Source organism: Mesoplodon mirus (genome assembly GCF_964341445.2).
Source record: "Mesoplodon mirus genome assembly, chromosome: 3".
Taxonomy (NCBI): Eukaryota; Metazoa; Chordata; class Mammalia; order Artiodactyla; family Ziphiidae; genus Mesoplodon; species Mesoplodon mirus.
Genome location: NC_138978.1, coordinates 47,605,599 through 47,627,769, shown reverse-complemented (window position 1 = coordinate 47,627,769; position 22,171 = coordinate 47,605,599). Strand labels below are relative to the sequence as shown.

Below are 22,171 nucleotides of genomic sequence, written 5' to 3'. Positions count from 1 at the left end.
TGTTTTGGGGACTCACATATTTACTCATCTGATCCACAGCACAACCCTATTAGGTAGATACTATATTTTATTCCTATTTTACAGATAAAATGACTAGGCCGAAAAGAGTGAAGAGGTTAAGATCAAAGCCATGACTTCATTCATATAGAACATATACCTGCAGTTGAGGTACACCCTCCACGTATCCCTTTCCAGTCACAGCCACTACTCCTAACAGTTTATCTGCACGGCTGTTGCTACTTTCTCACTTCTAATTCTTTCCAAATTCCCATGTGCTTCCATGCAAAACATTTCACTAAAATTGCTTCAAGGTTGCCAATGACTTGATAATAGCTAAATCCAAACAACACTCTTCACTCTTTATCAATCTAACTTTTCTGGCCTGACAGAAAACATTCTCCTCCCTTGGATAATTGATCATTTCTTCACAACATTCTTAAACGTCTCTTCTCCATCTACACCTCTAATTTTTATACTCCTTAGGGTTTTATACTTGATCTTTGTGCTGGGTGGATTTGCCAACATGGTATTCCACATAATATTTCTCTGATTAAGAAGCACATTTAACAGCCTAAATAAATGAAATGCAGGAATAGACTCCTGCTTATAGCATGCACTGGGCTTACCATGTATTCTATCACCCTGAAGCAGTTGGTCTGATAGAATAATGTAAAAGCCTTTTGAAGACTCAATAATGGTGCCAGCAATACTTTGCAGGGCTGGGAAAATATCCTCCAAAATGTGTAACATGGGCTTCCCTGGTGGCGCAGTGGTTGGGAGTCCGCCTGCCGATGCAGGGGACACGGGTTCGTGCCCCGGTCCGGGAGGATCCCACACGCCGCGGAGCGGCTGGGCCCGTGAGCCATGGCCACTGAGCCTGCGCATCCGGAGCCTGTGCTCCGCAACAGGAGAGGCCACAACAGTGAGAGGCCCGCGTACCGCAAAAAAAAAAAAAAAAAGTGGAACATGCTCTGAATCAATGATGCTGTTTCTCCACAGCCAGGATACAAAAAGGATCAAAGGATAGAAAAGGGAGCAGCTCCTCTCACTGTTATCCTGAATGATCCACTAGCAACATTTTCCTTGCCGTTCCTGAAACCTTGGGCTCTGCTGGTGTAGAAGTCGTAGACAAAACAGTGCTTACACTGAACTGGAAGCAGAGACTGCTACCTGGACACTTAGGGTTCTTCATGACACAGAACTAACAGGCAAAGAAGGGGATTTATTGACTGGGGTGGCTGACCTGATTATCATGGGAATATTGGGTTACTACTATATAATGAGGGCAAAAAGGATTAGCTTGGAACCCAAAAGTACTATGGGGTGTCTCTTAATACTCTCATGTCTTGTAATAAAAGTTAGTTTACTACAAAAACCCAAAGAAGCAGGACTGCTAACAGCACAGACTATTCAAGAATGAAGGTTTAGTTTATTGCACCAGATGAGAAACTACAAATGAGGTACTTACTAAGGGCAAAAGCAGTATAGAATGGTAGTGAAAGAAGGAAATTACAAATACCAGCTATCACCACCTACAAGTTGCAGAAATAAGGACTTTAATAGTGACAAGTAGCAGAAAAAGGACTTTAACAATTTAACAGGACTATCTTCCTTGCTTTGACATAAATATATTTGTATATATTAACCAAATTGCTTTTGCTTTCCTGTCTTCCATTATCTATCATCTAACGTAAATGTATGTTAACAGAGATTAACTTTTTTTACACTTTCCTTTTTAGGGCAGTTTGAGGTTCATAACAAGATTTAGCAGAAAGTACAGAGATTTCCCATATTCTCCCTGTCCCCACTACGTGCATAACTTCCCTCACTATCAACATCCTGTCCCAGAGTGGATCATTTGTTACAACTGAAGAACCTACATTGAAATATGATTATCACCCAAAGTCCATAGTTTATATTAGGGTTTGCTCTTGGTGTTGTATACATCTGACAAATGTAAAATGACACATAGTCACTATTAAAGCATCATAAAGAACAGTTTCACTGCCCTAAAAATCCTTTGTGCTCTACCTAGTCAACCCTCCCTTCTCCAACTGCTGATCTTTTTACTGTCTCCATAGTTTTGCCTTTTCTAGGATATCATATAGCTGGAATCATAGAGTACGTAACCTTTTCAGAGTGGCTTTTTCACTTGGCAATATGCATTTAAGGTTCCTCCATGCCTTTTCATCACTTGATAACTAAATTTTGGGGAAGGGCTGAATAACATTCCATTTTCTGGATGTACCACTGTTTATTTATCCATTCACCTAACGAAGGACATTTTGGTTGCATCCGAGATTTGGCAATTATGAATAAAGCTGCTATAAACATCCACGTATAGGTTTCTGTGTAAATAAGTTTTCAACTCATTTGGGTAAATGCCAAAGGAGTACAACTGCTGGATCCTATGGTAAGAGGATGTTCCGTTTTGTAAGAATCTTCCAGCATTTGGTGTTGTTGCTGTTTTGGATTTTGGAGATTTGAATAGGTATGTAGTAGTATCTCACTGCTGTTTTAATTTGCAATTCCTTAATGACATATGATGTTGAGGATCTTTTCATATGCTTATTTGCCATTTGTATATCTTCTTTTTTTAATATATTTTATTTTATTTATTTATTTTTGGCTGCGTTGGGTCTTTGTTGCCGCGCACGGGCTTTCTCTAGTTGCGGCGAGCAGGGGCTATTCTTCATTGAGGTGCACGGGCTCCTCACTGCAGTGGCTTCCCTCATTGTGGAGCACAGGCTCTAGGCACGCGGGCCTCAGTAGTTGTGGCTTGCAGGCTCTAGAGCACAGGCTCAGTAGTTGTGGCACACGGGCTTAGTTGCTCCATGGCATGTGGGATCTTCCAGGACCAGGGCTCGAACCCATGTCCCCTGCATTGGCAGGCAGATTCTTAGCCAGTGCACCAGCAGGGAAGCCCCTGTATATCTTCTTTAGACAGGTGTCTGTTTGGATCTTTTGCCCATTTTTAAATCAGATTGCTCATTTTCTTACTGTTTACTTTTAAAAGTTCTTTGGGGGCTTCCCTGGTGGCGCAGTGGTTGAGAGTCCACCTGCCGATGCAGGGGACACGGGTTCATGCTCCAATCTGGGAAGATCCCACATGCCGCGGAGCGGCTGGGCCCATGAGCCATGGCCACTGAGCCTGCACGTCCGGAGCCTGTGCTCCGCAACGGGAGAGGCCACAACAGTGAGAGGCCCGCGTACCGCAAGAAAAAAAAAAAAAAAAAGACTTCTTTGTATATTTTAGATAATAGTTCTTTAGCAGATGTGTCTTTTGCAAATATTCTCTCCTAGTCTGTGGCTTCCCTTCTCATTCTCTTGAACTTTAGTCTTTTTTAATCCCTCTATTTCTCCATTATTTCCTTCTTTTGTGTTAAATAGGTATTTTCTAATGCACCATTTTACTTCTTTGTCATTTCTCTTACTATGTATTTTATAGTTATTTTCTTAGTGGTTGCTCTAGGGATTACAATTCACATTTTAATTTATAGCAATCTAGTTCAAATCAATACTGACTTAATTTCAATAGCATACACAAAAAATCTGCTCCTATATAACTCTCTTCCCTCCTTCCTCCTTTGTGTTATTGTCATACAAATTATATCGCTATGCATTGTATAAAGCAACCCAGATTATTGCCCTTTATAGTTGTATTTTAGATCATATAGGAGGGGGGAAAATGTGACAAACAAAAAATACACTTATATTGTCTTTTATATTTACCAAGGTAGTTACATTTACCAGTGCTCCTTCTTTCTTCATGTGCTCTCTATTTCACTGTCTAGTGCTCTTTCATTTCAGTCTGAATGACTCTCTTTAAAATTATTTCTTTTTTTTTCTTTTTTTTCTTTATTTTATTTTATTTTTTATTTTTTGCTTTATAACAAATTTAATCAGTTATACATATACATATGTTCCCATATCCCCTCCCTTTTGCGTCTCCCTCCCACCCTCCCTATACCACCCCTCCAGGCGGTCACAAAGCACCGAGCTGATCTCCCTGTGCTATGCGGCTGCTTCCCACTAGCTATCTACCTTACGTTTGGTAGTGTATATACGTCCATGCCGCTCTTTCACTTTGTCACAGCTTACCCTTCCCCCTCCCCATATCCTCAAGTCCATTCTCTAGTAGGTCTGTGTCTTTATTCCTGTCTTACCCCTATGTTCTTCATGACATTTTTTTTTTCTTAAATTCCATATATATCTGTCAGCATACAGTATTTGTCTTTCTCTTTCTGACTTACTTCACTCTGTATGACAGACTCTAGGTCCATCCACCTCATTACAAATAGCTCAATTTCATTTCTTTTTATGGCTGAGTAATATTCCATTGTATATATGTGCCACATCTTCCTTACCCATTCCGATGATGGACACTTAGGTTGTTTCCATCTCTGGGCTATTGTAAATAGGGCTGCTATGAACATTTTGGTACATGTCTCTTTTTGAATTATGGTTTTCTCAGGGTATATGCCCAGTAGTGGGATTGCTGGGTCATATGGTAGTTCTATTTGTAGTTTTTTAAGGGACCTCCATACCGTTCTCCATAGTGGCTGTACCAATTCACATTCCCACAAGCAGTGCAAGAGTGTTCCCTTTTTTCCACACCCTCTCCACCATTTATTGTTTCTAGATTTTTTGATGATGGCCATTCTGACTGGTGTGAGATGATATCTCATTGTAGTTTTGATTTGCATTTCTCTAATGAGTAAAGATGTTGAGCATCCTTTCATGTGTTTGTTGGCAGTCTGTATATCTTCTGTGGAGAAATGTCTATTTAGGTCTTCTGCCCATTTTTGGATTGGGTTGTTTGTTTTTTTGTTATTGAGCTGCATGAGCTGCTTATAAATTTTGGAGATTAATCCTTTGTCAGTTGCTTCATTTGCAAATATTTTCTCCCATTCTGAGGGTTGTCTTTTGGTCTTGTTTATGGTTTCCTTTGCTGTGCAAAAGCTTTTAAGTTTCATTAGGTCCCATGTGTTTATTTTTGTCTTTATTTCCATTTCTCTAGGAGGTGGGTCAAAAAGGATCTTGCTGTGATTTATGTCATAGAGTGTTTTGCCTATGTTTTCCTCTAAGAGTTTGATAGTGTCTGGCCTTACATTTAGGTCTTTAATCCATTTTGAGCTTATTTTTGTGTATGGTGTTAGGGAGTGATCTAATCTCATACTTTTACATGTCCCTATCCAGTTTTCCCAGCACCACTTATTGAAGAGACTGTCCTTTCTCCACTGAACATTCCTGCCTCCTTTATCAAAGATAAGGTGACCATATGTCCGTGGGTTTATCTCTGGGCTTTCTATCCTGTTCCATTGATCTATCTTTCTGTTTTTGTGCCAGTACCATACTGTCTTGATTACTGTAGCTTTGTAGTATAGTCTGAAGTCAGGGAGCCTGATTCCTCCAGCTCCCTTTTTCGTTCTCAAGATTGCTTTGGCTATTCGGGGTCTTTTGTGTTTCCATACAAATTGTGAAATTTTTTGCTCAAGTTCTGTGAAAAATGCCAGTGGTAGTTTGATAGGGATTGCATTGAATCTGTAGATTGCTTTGGGTAGTAGAGTCATTTTCACAATGTTGATTCTTCCAATCCAAGAACATGGTACATCTCTCCATCTATTTGTATCATCTTTAATTTCTTTCATCAGTGTCTTATAATTTTCTGCATACAGGTCTTTTGTCTCCTTAGGTAGGTTTATTCCTAGATATTTTATTCTTTTTGTTGCAATGGTAAATGGGAGTGTTTCCTTGATTTCACTTTCAGATTTTTCATCATTCGTGTATAGGAATGCAAGAGATTTCTGTGCATTAATTTTGTACCCTGCTACTCTACCAGATTCATTGATTAGCTCTAGGAGTTTTCTGGTAGCATCTTTAGGATTCTCTATGTATAGTATCATGTCATCTGCAAACAGTGACAGCTTTACTTCTTCTTTTCTGATTTGGATTCCTTTTATTTCCTTTTCTTCTGATTGCTGTGGCTAAAACTTCCAATATTATGTTGAATAAGAGTGGTGAGAGTGGGCAACCTTGTCTTGTTCCTGATCTTAGTGGAAATGGTTTCAGTTTTTCACCATTGAGGACGATGCTGGCTGTGGGTTTGTCATATATGGCCTTTATTATGTTGAGGAAAGTTCCCTCTATGCCTACTTTCTGCAGGGTTTTTATCATAAATGGGTGTTGAATTTTGTCGAAAGCTTTCTCTGCATCTATTGAGATGATCATATGGTTTTTCTCCTTCAATTTGTTAATATGGTGTATCACGTTGATTGATTTGCATATATTGAAGAATCCTTGCATTCCTGGAATAAACCCCACTTGATCATGGTGTATGATCCTTTTAATGTGCTGTTGGATTCTGTTTGCTAGTATTTTGTTGAGGATTTTTGCATCTATGTTCATCAGTGATATTGGCCTGTAGTTTTCTTTCTTTGTGACATCCTTGTCTGGTTTTGGTATCAAGGTGATGGTGGCCTCGTAGAATGAGTTTGGGAGTGTTCCTCCCTCTGCTATATTTTGGAAGAGTTTGAGAACGATAGGTGTTAGCTCTTCTCTAAATGCTTGATAGAATTCACCTGTGAAGCCATCTAGTCCTGGGCTTTTGTTTGTTGGAAGATTTTTTATCACAGTTTCAATTTCAGTGCTTGTGATTGGTCTGTTCATATTTTCTATTTCTTCCTGATTCAGTCTTGGCAGGTTGTGCATTTCTAAGAATTGGTCCATTTCTTTCAGGTTGTCCATTTTATTGGCATAGAGTTGCTTGTAGTAATCTCTCACGATCTTTTGTATTTCTGCAGTGTCAGTTGTTACTTCTCCTTTTTCATTTCTAATTCTATTGATTTGAGTCTTCTCCCTTTTTTTCTTGATGAGTCTGGCTAATGGTTTATCAATTTTGTTTATCTTCTCAAAGAACCAGCTTTTAGTTTTATTGATCTTTGCTATCGTTTCCTTCATTTCTTTTTCATTTATTTCTGATCTGATTTTTATGATTTCTTTCCTTCTGCTAACTTTGGGATGTTTTTATTCTTCTTTCTCTAATTGCTTTAGGTGCAAGGTTAGGTTGTTTATTCGAGATGTTTCCTGTTTCTTAAGGTGGGATTGTATTGCTATAAACTTCCCTCTTAGAACTGCTTTTGCTGCATCCCATAGGTTTTGGGTCGTCATGTCTCCATTGTCATTTGTTTCTAGGTAATTTTTAATTTCCTCTTTGATTTCTTCACTGATCACTTTGTTATTAAGTAGTGTATTGTTTAGCCTCCATGTGTTTGTATTTTTTACAGCTCTTTTCCTGTAATTGATATCTAGTCTCATAGCATTGTGGTCGGAAAAGATACTTGATACAATTTCAATTTTCTTAAATTTACCAAGGCTTGATTTGTGACCCAAGATATGATCTATCCTGGAGAATGTTCCATGAGCACTTGAGAAAAATGTGTATTCTGTTGTTTTTGGATGGAATGTCCTATAAATATCAATTAAGTCCATCTTGTTTAATGTATCATTTAAAGCTTGTGTTTCCTTATTTATTTTCATTTTGGATGATCTGTCCATTGGTGAAAGTGGGGTGTTAAAGTCCCCTACTATGATTGTGTTACTGTCGATTTCTCCTTTTATGGCTGTTAGTATTTGCCTTATGTATTGAGGTGCTCCTATGTTTGGTGCATAAATATTTACAATTGTTATATCTTCTTCTTGGATCGATCCCTTGATCATTATGTAGTGTCCTTCTTTGTCTCTTCTAGTAGTCTTTATTTTAAAGTCTATTTTGTCTGATATGAGAATTGCTACTCCAGCTTTCTTTTGGTTTCCATTTGCATGGAATATCTTTTTCCATCCCCTTACTTTCAGTCTGTATGTGTCTCTAGGTCTGAAGTGGGTCTCTTGTAGACAGCATATAGATGGGTCTTGTTTTTGTATCCATTCAGCCAATCTGTGTCTTTTGGTGGGAGCATTTAGTCCATTTACATTTAAGGTAATTATCGATATGTATGTTCCTATTCCCATTTTCTTAATTGTTTTGGGTTCGTTTTTGTAGGTCTTTTCCTTCTGTTGTGTTCCTTGCCTAGAGAAGTTCCTTTAGCATTTGTTGTAAAGCTGGTTTGGTGGTGCTGAACTCTCTCAGCTTTTGCTTGTCTGTAAACGTTTTAATTTCTCCATCAAATCTGAATGAGATCCTTGCTGGGTAGAGTAATCTTGGTTGCAGGTTTTTCTCCTTCATCACTTTAATTATGTCCTGCCACTCCCTTCTGGCTTGTAGAGTTTCTGCTGAGAGATCAGCTGTTATCCTGATGGGGATTCCCTTGTGTGTTATTTGTTGTTTTTGCCTTGCTGCTTTTAATATGATTTCTTTGTGTTTAATTTTTGACAGTTTGATTAATATGTGCCTTGGCGTATTTCTCCTTGGATTTATTCTGTATGGGACTCTCTGTGCCTCCTGGACTTGATTAACTATTTCCTTTCCCATATTAGGGAAGTTTTCAACTATAATCTCTTCAAATATTTTCTCAGTCCCTTTCTTTTTCTCTTCTTCTTCTGGAACCCCTATAATTCGAATGTTGGTGCGTTTAATGTTGTCCCAGAGGTCTCTGAGACTGTCCTATGTTCTTTTCATTCTTTTTTCTTTATTTTGCTCTGCAGCAGTTATTTCCACTATTTTATCTTCCACCTCACTTATCCGTTCTTCTGCCTCAGTTATTCTGCTATTGATCCCATCTAGAGTATTTTTTATTTCATTTATTGTGTTTTTAATCGATGCTTGATTCATCTTTAGTTCTTCTAGGTCCTTGTTAACTGTTTCTTGCATTTTGTCTATTCTATTTCCAAGATTTTGGATCTGAGAAATAGAATCTTGGATCATCTTTACCATCATTATTCTGAATTCTTTTTCAGGTAGACTGCCTATTTCCTCTTCATTTGTTAGGTCTGGTGGGTTTTTATCTTGCTCCTTCTCCTGCTGTGTGTTTTTCTGTCTTCTCATTTTGCTTATGTTACTGTGTTTGGGGTCTCCTTTTTGCAGGCTGCAGGTTCGTAGTTCCCGTTGTTTCTGGTGTCTGTCCCCAGTGGCTAAGGTTGGTTTAGTGGGTTGTGTAGGCTTCCTGGTGGAGGGGACTAGTGCCTGTGTTCTGGTGGATGAGGCTGGATCTTGTCTTTCTGGTGGACAGGTCCACGTCTGGTGGTGTGTTTTGGGGTGTCTGTGGACTTTTTATGATTTTAGGCCACCTCTCTGCTAATGGGTGGCGTTGTGTTCCTGTCTTGCTAGTTGTTTGGCTTGGGGTGTCCAGCACTGTAGCTTGCTGGTCGTTGAGTGAAGCTGGGTGCTGGTGTTGAGATGGAGATCTCTGGAAGATTTTCGCCGTTTGATATTATGTGGAGCTGGGAGGTCTCTTGGGGACCAGTGTCCTGAAGTTGGCTCTCCCACCTCAGAGGCACAGCACTGACTCCTGGCTCCTCAATTTGGGATGATGTGTTGTCCATTCATGTATTCCACAGATGCAGGGTACATCAAGTTGATTGTGGAGCTTTAATCCGCTGCTTCTGAGGCTGCTGGGAGAGGTTTCCCTTTCTCTTCTTTGTTCTCACAGCTCCTGGGTCTCAGCTTTGGATTTGGCCCCGCCTCTGCGTGTAGGTCGCTGGAGGGCGTCTTTTCTTCGCTCAGACAGGACAGGGTTAAAGGAGCAGCCTCTTCGGGGACTGTGGGTCACTCAGGTCGGGCGGGAGGGAGGGGCACGGAGTGCGGGGCGAGCCTGCAGCGGCAGAGGTCGGCGTGATGTTGCACCAGCCCGAGGCGCGCCGTGCGTTCTCCCAGGGAAGCCGCCCCTGGATCCCGGGACCCCGGCAGTGGCGGGCTGCACAGGCTCCCCCGGAAGGGCGGTGTGGACAGTGACCTGCGCTCGCACACAGGCTTCTTGGCGGCGGCAGCAGCAGCCCCAGCGTCCCACGCCCGTCACTGGGCTCTGCGCTTTCAGTCGTGACTCGCGCCCGTCTGTGGAGCCCCTTTAAGCAGCGCTCTTAATCCCCTCTCCTTGCACACCAGGAAACCAAGAGGGAAGAAAAAGTCTCTTGCCTCTTCGGCAGCTCCAGAGTTTTCCCGGACTCCCTGCCGGCTAGCTGTGGCACATTAGCCCCCTTCACGCTGAGTTCTCGCCGCCAGCCCCAGTCCTCTCCCTGCGCTCTGACCAAAGCCCGAGCCTCAGCTTCCAGCGCCGCCCGCCCCGGCGGGCGAGCAGACAAGCCTCTCAGGCTGGTAAGTGCCGCTCGGCACCGATCCTCTGTGCAGGAATCTCTCCGCTTTGCCCTACCCAGGTATGTGGGGAGTTTCTTGCCTTTTGGGAGGTCTGGGGTCTTCTGCCAGCCTTCAGTAGGTGTTCTGTAGGAGTTGTTCCACGTGTAGCTGTATTTCTGGTGTATCTGTGGGGAGGAAGGTGATCTCCGCATCTTACTCTTCCGCCATCTTACCCGGAAGTTCCTAAAATTATTTCTTATAGAGAGGTCTGTGATAAATTCTCTCAATTTTTTTAATCTAGGAATGTCTTAACTTCTTCATTTTTTAAAGGTAGTTTCACTGAATACAGAATTCTTGGTTGGCAGCTTCTTTCATCACACTGCCTTAATGGTTACAGAAGATAAATCAGAGGTTAAGTCTTATTGGGGATCCTTTGTACATGATGAATCACTTCTCTGTTGTTGCTTTCAATATTCTCTTTGTCTTTTGCTTCCAATGGTTTGATTATGTGTCTAGGTGTGGGTCTTTTTGAGGTATTCCTACTTGTTAAGTTTCTTGGATATGTATATTCATGTTTTTTCTTCAAGTTTAAGGAGTTTATCAGCCCTCACTTCTTCAAATATTCTTGCTGCCCCTTTTTTTCCTCTCCTCTCCTTCTGGGACTATTAGTATGTATATGTTGCTATATTTTGCTGATGTCCCACAAGTCTCTGAGGCTCTGTTCATTTTTCTTCTTTTTTTTTTTTCCTGTTTCACAGACTGAATAATATCCATCGACCTATCTTAAAGTTCACCAATTTTTTTCTTCTGCCTGTTCAAATCTAGAGGGGTATTGAGCCCCTCTAGTAAATTCTTCATTTCAGTTACTTTTCTTCTCAATGCCAGAATTTATTTGTTTTTTTTCTATAATTTCTATCTAGTAATTGATACTCTGTTTGGTGAAACATTATTATACTTTCTTTTACTTCTTTACTATATATAAAGAAGTAAAAGAAAGTATACTTTTATACTTTTACTTCTTTGAACATACTTAAATAGCTGATTTAGAGTCTTTGTCTAGCAAATCCAATATTTGGGCTACCTCAGTTTCTATGGACATTTCATTCACCAGCTTCTTCTTTTAAGCTTTTTTTTTTTTTTTTGGTTAATTTTTTGTTTGCTCCAGTTGTTATCGGCATCTCAGGCAGCTATGTTGTTAAACAGTTGTTGCTGATTGTTCTTGACAAATGACTCTGAGGAAAATACTGTTTACACTGGACAAGTTCTCTGTCAGGTTACATGAAGACAAGCTTTTTGAGACTGGTTTACCAGGGAACTTCCAGACAGGTCAAATAATGACAAGTCTCTGAATATGGGGCTTTGAAAGAGCTCCAGTTCCATTTTGACTCCTCCAGTGCTGGGTAAGATGCTAGTTTTCACCATGATTTCAGGCTGTTGGTTTTCAAGGTTACCATGAGACTGGAGAAAGGACTGTTACCAGAGCAAGTAAAAAATGCCACAAAGCTTGCTGTTCTTACAGAGATAACGCTGTTGACTTGTTTTTAATAAATGCTCCCCCAGATTGTTGTAAGCCTTTGGTTAATTTCCAAAGTTCTGAAAAAGTTGATCTTGACAATTTTTGCAAGTGTTTTGGTAATTTTGTAACAGAGTATTTTCAGATGTGGTTATTCTGCCACTCTCAGTAACATCACTCTCGTTCACCTCATTTTAAGATTACTTTTAAAGACATTAAATTATTTAAAGCAATAATAATAGTATATTGTGGGGTTAATAATATATTTAGAAGTATGTGTATGACAATAATAGCACAAAGGATAGGAGGGGATACACGGAAATATGTTGTAAAAATCCCTTACATTATAAGTGAAATTGTATGACATTATTTGAAGGTAGACTACAGTAAATTAAAGATGGATGTTGAAAATCCTAGAGCAAACACAAAAAAAAAAAAAAAAAAAGAGAGAGAGAGAAAAAGAAATAATTCAATAGAAGAGAGAAAATAAAATACTAAAAAATACCCATTAATAAAAGATATTATGAAAGACAGAAAAGAACCAAAGAACAGACAGGACAGAAAACAAATAGCAAGGTGGCACATTATACTGCAACTGTATGTGCCTGTCTACCTATCTCTCTCTTATGCTCTATCTATGTATACCCATTTTCTCTACTAGATTATAAACTTACCTAATTTGAGTGATAAACAGAAACAAGCCAAAGTTAATTGCTGTAATAAATACACTATAAATTCTAACTTCTCTATTTTGGAATTTGTGATAATTTATAAAATATTGCTTAATATATAAGATACTATGAAAAAATATAAAACTCACCTGTCTTCATAAAATAAATCTCAGAATTTTAGTCCTAAGTTATTTCAGAAACCACTTTGTACAATTTCATTTTACAATTAAGGAAACTCAAAGTGACTAACTGACTGATAATTAATCAAAAGCATCACATGGCCAGTCAGCAGTAGAGCCATAGTGAAATTCTTATTTTATATCTTTTAGTCCAGTTCTCTCAAGAGAAAAAAATTTCTATGCAACACCAACCACATATGTAACTATATATAAATAACGTGCTTATTTCAAATGATTCTTATCTAGCAGATCTAGAAACATCTTGTTAAGCTGTACACAAACTTTAAAATAATCAAACTTTTTAAAATGCCTGTTGTTGAATTTAGAGTTTCAACTAATTCAAATTCTCATCAATTAATCAAGATTATTGAACTATACTATACTTAATGAAAATCGAAGATACCATGGCTAAATAATCATTTAAAACACTGGCTACCAAAATCAGAGAATATAATCATTCATTCAAATCAATGACCAAATCATTCACACTTATGCCAAAAATGACTTAAAAATTATAAAATCTGTGTGTATTATTACCTGTAGCTCCAAGTGGGTGTCCCTTTGAAATCAATCCACCACTAGGATTTATGACCCACTTTCCTCCATAAGTATTATCTCCTCTATCAACCAGCTTCCCACCTTGACCTATAGAAGGAAAAATAATATTCATAAATGTTAAAAATAACATTGGAACAAATGATATGTTTGTTTTTTTAAAACTTACAGATAGCCAAAAATTTCTTGGAGCAAACATTTCTTGATGGCTCAAACTAACTTCAAATTGATACAAGCACTTCTAAAAGTGAGGTAATAAATATTGAGTAATAAAAGCTTATATTTTCAGAACACTTCCTGCATGAAACAAAGCTCCTATTAGCTCCTAAGAGCTCTCTGCTTCCAAAATTGCTACAAATATAATCGAGATTCAGAGAACGAGAAGAAAAGCACTGAAATGGAAACAATATTGTAAAATAATATTAGGTTTAAAAATTCATAATTTTGACAAAATATTCATTTCCATTTCAACTGTACTATTACATTCTATATAAATATTCTTAGTAAACAACAGGGGGAGAGGGACAGGAAAAAAAGAGCACTTTCATGAAATGAAGGAAAATGACTGAAAATACCGTTGAGCATAAATGTAAGCTTAAAACAAAAAAATTATATCACATGCTTGGCAGCTTCAACATTACTATCGATTCCCTGGTCATTCTTTCAGGTGGTTAAGAAGTAAATAAAAATGCATGTACTGTATAAAATATTCTTCCAGATGATATTTCTAGTAATGAGAGGTGGAATCTCCAAATGATGATAATGGTGGTGGTGGTGTTATCAGAGGTGGCTAATAGCTTTTACGTATTCACTCTGTGTCAGGCTTTGTTCTCATTATTTTACGCATATTTACAAAATTTAATTTAATCCTCAACCCTATGAAGTAGGTACTATCATTCCCACTTTACAGATAAGGAAAGAGACACATAGATATTAAGTAACCAATCTAAGGCCAAAGTAGGGGATCTAGAATACTCAGGCAGCCTGGCTCCATAGCCTGTGTTCTTAGCCAACACATTTTATTGCCTTCAAAAACAAGAGCGTTTCTCTACAGTCAAAATGAAACATACTAATCACAGAATTTTAGATGACTTAACACTTTTAATTTGATTTTAAATCTAGGTTGTAGACTAAAAACCATCCATTGAGACATTCTTCTATTTTTTGATGTGTTTCTAACACAGAACCTGATACAAGGCTCTAGTCATAACAAGTAAACTATCTGCTATTACTGCTTTCATATTGTTAAATATTGTCACTGTACCAAGTAATAGCAGACTGAACACAAACCAACCCCAAGAAGTAAATAATTTACTGCATGATTTTCCATAATACATACAATCCTATGAAGTATCAGAATATTCCACTGGGGAATTAACATTCCAGAAGACCTGCTTTATAAGAAATGCTGAAGTAAATTCTCTAGAAAAACTTGGAACAGCAAGAAAGAGGAAAGAACAACAGAAATAATAAATATCTGGGTAAATATAAAGGACTTTTTTCCTCTTAAGGTCTTTAAAATATGTGCAACTATTGAAAACAAAAATTATAACACTGTCTTTGGGGTTTTTTTAATGTACATAGATGTAATACATATGATAATTTAACATAAAGGTGGGTGTAAGGAAGAAGGGAATTGGTTAATGGACGTATATGTTTGCAAGGTTTCTACATTTTATGTGAAGTGGTACAATATTAACACTAAGGAGACCCCTACAGCAGTGGTTCCCAGCCCAGAGAAATTTTGTCCCCCAGGGGACATTTGGCAATGTCTGGAAACATTTTTGATTATCACAACTGTGGGGGTAGGTACTACTGGCATGTAGTGAGTTGAGGGCCAGGAATGCTGTTAAACATCCTACAATGTCCAAGCCCCACAAAAAAGAATGATTTACCTCAAGTGTCAACAGTATTGAGGTTGAGAAACCCTGCAACCACTAAAACAAAACAAAACTAACCAAAATCTAAGCTAAGAATAAACAGATATGGCCAAAAAGCCAATACATAGTAAAATGTCATACTAAAAATATTCAGATGATCCAAAAGGCAGCAGGTGAGAGAGAAAACAGAGTAACAAAAAACAAAGGGACATACAGAGGAAACAGATAATAAAATGGTCAACCTAAATCCTACTATATAAATATGTAATTACATTAAACGTTAATGTGCTTTAAATCACACTGCCCAACAGAAATATAATGCAAATCACATATGTACTTTAAAATTTTCTAGTATATATTTTATTTAATACATATTTTATAATGCTTAACCCTATATATCCAAAATATTTTCATTTCAAAATGTAACCAATACAAGGACTTCCCTGGTGGCACAGTGGTTAAGAATTCACCTGTCAATGCAGGGGAAACGGGTTTGATCCCCGGTCCAGGATGATTCCACATGCTGTGGAGCAACTAAGCGCGTGTGCCACATACAGAGCCTGCATTCTAGAGCCCACGCGCCATAACTACAGAAGCCCACGTGCCTAGAGCCTATGCTCTACAACAAGAGAAGCTACTGCAATGAGAAGCCCGCGCACTGCAACAAAGAGTAGCCCCCACTCGCCGCAACTAGAGAAAGCCCACACACAACAACGAAGACCTAACACAGGCAAAAATAAAAATAAATATTTTTTTTAAAAAATGTAAGCACTATAAAAAATTATTAATGAAATACTTTATATTCTATTTTTCATATTAAGTCTTCAAAATCTGATGTGTACTTCATACTTACATACAGCACATCTCAATTTGGACTAGCCACATTTTAAGGATTCAATAACCACATAGAGCTAGTGGCTACTGTATTAGACGACACTCCGTTAAACACTCGGTTAAAAGGCAGAAACCGACAAAGTCGATAAAAAACAATACACTACTGCCTACAAGAGACACACCTTAAATAGACAAATAAATAAGTAAATAAATAAATAAATAACCCAAATAGGTTGAAAGCAAACAGATAGAAAAAGATATATCATGTAAACAGTAAGCATAAGAAGGCTGGCATGCTATGTTAGTCAGATAAAAGAGACTTCTAGATAAAGAATGTAACCAGAGATAAAGCAGAATGTTTCATAATGAAAAAAAACACAACTCATCAGGAAGACATAACAATTATAAATAAGAGAGCCTCAAAATAAATGAAGCAAAAATTGACAGAAATAAAGAAAGAAATAGTTCCACAATTGTAGTAGGAGATTCTTACACCCCTCTCTCAGCAAGTAATAGAGCAAGTCAAATAAATTAGTAGAGACACAGAAGGTCTTAAAAATTCTATCAATCATCTTGATTTAATTAACATATATAGAACACTACATCTAACAACCGCAGAATCTGCATTATTTTTCAAGTGCATAAGTTCACCAATATATACCATATGCTGAACCATAAAGTAAATTTCAATTAATTTAAAAGGATCAAAATCAAACAAAGTGTAATCTCTGACTACAGCAAAATTATAATAGACAGCAATAACAATAAGATACCTAGGAAAATTCCAAATACCTGGATATTAAACAGCACACTTCTAAATAATTTACAGGTCAAAGACAAAATTAGACATTAAAGGGACATTTTAAATATTCTGAACTAAATGACAATGAATATATCAAAATCTGTGGAATGCAGCTAAAATACTGCTTAGAAGAAAACGTATAGCTTTACATACTTACACTACAAAAGGAGAAATATCTAAAATAAATGATCTAAGGATCTATCATAAGAAACTTAAAACAAAGCAAAACAAAACAAAAAAAAGTAAACCCAAAGTAAGTTAAAGGAAGTAAATAATAAAGAGCAGAGATCAGTGAAATGGAGGGGGAAAAAAAGACAGTAACAAAGGCAAAAGCTGAATCGTTGTAAAGCTCAACAAAATTGACAAACTTCTAGCTAGACAGATGAAGAAAAAAAGGAGAAAGAACAAAAACCATCAATATCAGGAATTAAAAAAAAAGGTTATCACCATAGATTCTATAGACATTAAAAGGATAATAAGAGAATACTTTGAACAACTTCAGTAACAAATTTGGCTACTTAAATAAAATGGACAATTTTCTTGAAAAATATATCTTACCAGAATTAATAGGTACAGGAAGAAGCAAAAAGTATAGATCAGATCTTCAATATGGCGGAGGAGTAAGACGTGGAGATCACCTTCCTCCCCACAAATACATCAGAAATACATCTACATGTGGAACAACTCCTACAGAACACCTACTGAACACTGGCAGAAGACCTCAGACTTCCCAAAAGGCAAGAAACTCCCCGTGTACCTCAGTAGGGCAAAAGAAGAAAAAGAAAAAACAGAGACAAAAGAATAGAGATGGGACCTGCCGCTCTGGGAGCGAGCTGTGAAGGAGGAAAAGTTTCCACACACTAGGAAGTCCCTTTACTGGCGAAGACGGAGGGTGGCGGGGGGGAAGCTTTGGAGCCACGGAGGAGAGCACAGCAGCAGGGGTGCAGAGGGCAAAGCGGAGAGATTCCCGCAGAGAGGATTGCTGCCGACCAGCACTCACCAGCCTGAGAGGCTTGTCTGCTCACCCAACGGGGCTGGTGGGGGCTGGGAGCTAAGGCTCCAGCTTCAGAGTTCAGATCCCAGGGAGAGGACTGGGGTTGGCTGCATGAACACAGCCTGAAGGGGGCTAGTGTGCCACAGCAAAACAGGAGGGAGTCTGGGAAAAAGTCTGGACCTGCGTAACAGGCAAGAGACCATTGTTTCAGGGTGCAAGAGAGGAGGAGATTCAGAGCACCACCTAAACGAGCTCCAGAAACAGGCGCGAGCCATGGCTATCAGTGTGGACAAGAGACGGGCATGAAACGCTAAGCCTGCTGCTGCAGCCACCAAGAAGACTGTGTGCCAGCACAGGTCACTATCCACACCTCCCCTCCCGGGAGTCTGTGCAGCCTGCCACCGCCAGGGTCCCGGGATCCAGGGACAACTTCCCCGGAGAACACACAGCGTGCCTCAGGCTGTTGCAACATCACACTGGCCTCTGCCGCAACAGGCTCGCCCCACATTCCGTACCCTTCCCTCCCCCAAGCCTGAGTGAGCCAGAGCCCCCTGATGAGCTGCTACTTCAACCTCGTTGTCATGTCTGGGCAGGGAACAGACGTCCTCAGGCAACCTACATGCAGAGGCGGGGCCAAATCCAAAGCTGAACCCCAGGAGCTGTGTGAACAAAGAAGAGAAAGGGAAATTTCTCCCAGCAGCCTCAGGAGGAGCAGATTAAATCTCCACAATCAACTTGATGTACCCTGTATCTCTGGAATACCTGAATAGACAAGGAATCATCCCAAAATTGAGTTGGTGGACTTTGGGAGCAACTGTAGACTTGGGGTTTACTTTCTGGATCTAATTTGTTTCTGGTTTTATGTTTATCTTAGTTTAGTATATAGAGTTCATTATCATTGGTAGATTTTTTTTATTGATTTGGTTGCTCTCTTGCTTTTTTTATATATATACATATATATTTTTTTCCTCTTTCTCTTTTTGTGAGGGTGTATGTGTATGCTTCTTTGTGAGATTTTGTCTCTATAGCTTTGCTTTTACCATTTGTCCTAGAGTTCTGTCTGTCCATTTTTTGTGTGTTTTTTCTCTGTTTCTTGTTTTTTTAGTATAGGTTTTAGTGCTTGTTATCATTGGTGGATTTGTTTTTTTGGTTTGGTTGCTCTCTTCTTTCTTTCTTTTATTTTTAATACTTTTTAATTTTTTATCTTTAATAACTTATTTATTTTTTATTTTTAAAACTTTATTTTATTTTATTTTTTTCTTTCTCTCTTTCTATATTCTCACTTTTCTTCTGAGCCATGTGGCTGACAGGGTCTTGGTGCTCCAACCAGGTATCAGGCCTGTGCCTCTGAGGTGGGAGAGCTGAGTTCAGGACATTGGCCCACCAGAGACATCCTGGCTCCATGTAACATCAAATGGTGAAAGCTCTCCCAGAGATCACCATCTCAACACTAAGACCCAGCTCCACTCAATGACGAGCAAGCTACAGTGCTGGACACCCTATGCCAAACAACTAGCAAGACAGGAACACAACCCCACTCATTAGCAGAGAGGCTGCCTAAAATCTTAATAAGGTCACAGACACCCCAAAACACACCACGGAATGGAGTCCTGCACATCAGAAAGACAAGATCCAGCCGCATCCAGCAGAACACAGGCACCAGTCCCCTCCACCAGGAAGCCTACACAACCCACTGAATCAACCTTACCCACTGGGGGCAGACACCAAAAACAATGGAAACTACAAACCTGCAGCCTGCATAAAGGAGACCCCAAACACAGTAAGTTAAGCAAAATGAGAAGACAGAGAAACACACAGCAGATGAAGGAGCAAGGTAAAAACCCACCAGACCAAACAAATGAAGAGGAAATAGGCAGTCTACCTGAAAAAGAATGCAGAGTAATGACAGTAAGGATGATCCAAAATCTTGGAACTAGAATGGAGAAAATATAAGAAATGTTTAACAAGAACCTAGAAAAACTAAGAGCAAACAAACAATGATGAACAACACAATAAATGAAATTTAAAATTCTCTAGAAGGAATCAATAGAAGAATAACTGAGGCAGAAGAATGGATAAGTGACCTGGAAGAAAAAATAGTGGAAATAACTACCACAGAGCAGAATAAAGAAAAAAAATGAAAAGAACTGAGAACCGTCTCAGAGACCTCTGGGACAACATTAAACACACAAACATTTGAATAATACGGGTCCCAGAAGAAGAAGAGAAAAAGAAAGGGACTGAGAAAATATTTGAAGAGATTATAGTAGAAAAGTTCCCTAATATGGGAAAGGAAATAATCAAGTCCAGGAGGCACAGAGAGTCCCATACAGGATAAATCCAAGGAGAAACACGCCAAGTCACATATTAATCAAACTATCAAAAATTAAATACAAAGAAAAAATATTAAAGGCAGCAAAGGAAAAACAACAAATAACATACCAGGAAATCCCCATAAGGTTAACAGCTGATCTTTCAGCAGAAACTCTGCAAGCCAGAGGGAGTGGCAGGACATATTTAAAGTGTTGAAAGGGAAAAACCTACAACCAAGATTATTCTACCCAGCAAGGATCTCAGTCAGATTAGACGGAGAAATTAAAAACTTTGCAGACAAGCAAAAGCTAAGAGAATTCAGCACCACCAAACCAGCTTTACAACAAATGCCAAAGGAACTTCTCTAGGCAGGAAACACAAAAGAAGGAAAGACCTACAATAACAAACCCAAAACAATTAAGAAAATGGTAATAGGAACATACATACTGATAACTACCTTAAATGTAAATGGAGTAAATGCTCCAACCAAAACACATAGACTCGCTGAATGGATACAAAAACAAGACCCATATATAAGCTGTCTACAAGAGACCCACTTCAGACCTAGAGACACATACAGACTGAAAGTAAGGGGATGGAAAAAGATATTCCATGCAAATGGAAACCAAAAGAAAGCTGGAATAGCAATTCCCATATCAGACAAAATAGACTTTAAAATAAAGACTACTAGAAGAGACAAAGGAGGACACTGCATAATGATCAAGGGATCAATCCAAGAAGAAGATATAACAATTTTAAGTGTTTATGTGCCCAACATAGGAGCACCTCAATACATAAGGCAAATGCTAACAGCCATAAAAGGGGAAATTGACAGTAACACAATCATAGTAGGGGACTTTAACACCCCACTTTCACCAATGGACAGATCATCCAAAATGAAAATAAATAAGGAAACACAAGCTTTAAATGACACATTAAACAAGTTGGACTTAATTAATATTTATAGGCCATTCCATCCAAAAACAACAGAATACCCTTTCTTCTCAAGTGCTCATGGAACATTCTCCAGGATAGATCATATCTTGGGTCACAAATCAAGCCTTGGTAAATTTAAGAGAACTGAAATCGTATCAAGTATCTTTTCCGACCACATCGCTATGAGACTAGATATCAATTACAGGAAAAAATATGTAAAAAATACAAACACATGGAGGCTACACAATACACTACTAAATAACCAAGAGATCACTGGAGAAATCAAAGAGGAAATGAAAAATACCTAGAGACAAATGACAATGAAAACACGATGACCCAAAACCTATGGGATGCAGCAAAAGCAGTTCTAAGAAGGAAGTTTACAGCAATACAATCCTACCTCAAGAAACAAGAAACATCTCAAATAAACAACCTAAACTTACACCTAAAGCAATCAGAGAAAGAAGAACAAAAACCCTCCAAAGTTAGCAGAAGGAAAGAAATCATAAAGATCAGAGCAGAAGTAAATGAAAAAGAAATGAAGGAAATGGTAGCAAAGATCAATAAAACTAAAAGCTGGTTCTTTGAAGATAAACAAAATTGATAAGCCATTAGCAAGACTCATCAAGAAAAAAAGGGAGAAGACTCAAATCAATAAAATTAGAAATGAAGAAGGAGAAGTAACAAGTGACACTGCAGAAATACAAAGGATCATGAGAGATTACTACAAGCAACTATATGCCAATAAAATGGACAACCTGGAAGGAATGGACAAATTCTTAGAAAAGCACAACCTTCCAAGACTGAACAAGGAACAAACAGAAAATAAAAACAGACCAATCACAAGCTCTGAAATTGAAACTGTCATTAAAAATCTTCCAACAAACAAAAGCCCAGGACCAGATGGCTTCACAGGTGAATTCTATCAAGCATTTAGAGAAGAGCTAACACCTATCCTTCTCAAACTCTTCCAAAGTATAGCAGAGGGAGGAACACTCCCAAACTCATTCTACGAGGCCACCATCACCCTGATACCAAAACCAGAAAAAGATGTCACAAAGAAAGAAAACTAAAGGCCAATATCACTGATGAATATAGATGCAAAAATCCTCAACAAAATACTAGCAAACAGAATCCAACAGCACATTAAAAGGATCATACACCATGATCAAGTTGGGTTTATCCCAGGAATGCAAGGATTCTTCAATACACGCATATCAATCAGTGTGAAAAAACACATTAACAAATTGAACGAAAAACAACATG

The 22,171-nt window shown here is 38.5% G+C and overlaps 1 protein-coding gene across 4 annotated transcripts in view; it reads right to left on the bottom strand.

Annotated features, from left to right (window-relative positions):
- Positions 1-22,171, bottom strand: part of SCP2 (sterol carrier protein 2) — a 158,461-nt gene that overhangs the window by 73,853 nt on the left and 62,437 nt on the right. For all 4 annotated transcript variants that reach the window (XM_082615918.1, XM_082615916.1, XM_082615915.1 and 1 more), the window contains one exon: positions 13,129-13,236. In XM_082615918.1, the coding sequence (XP_082472044.1) occupies positions 13,129-13,236 (108 nt within the window). The remainder of the gene's footprint in view (positions 1-13,128; positions 13,237-22,171) is intronic.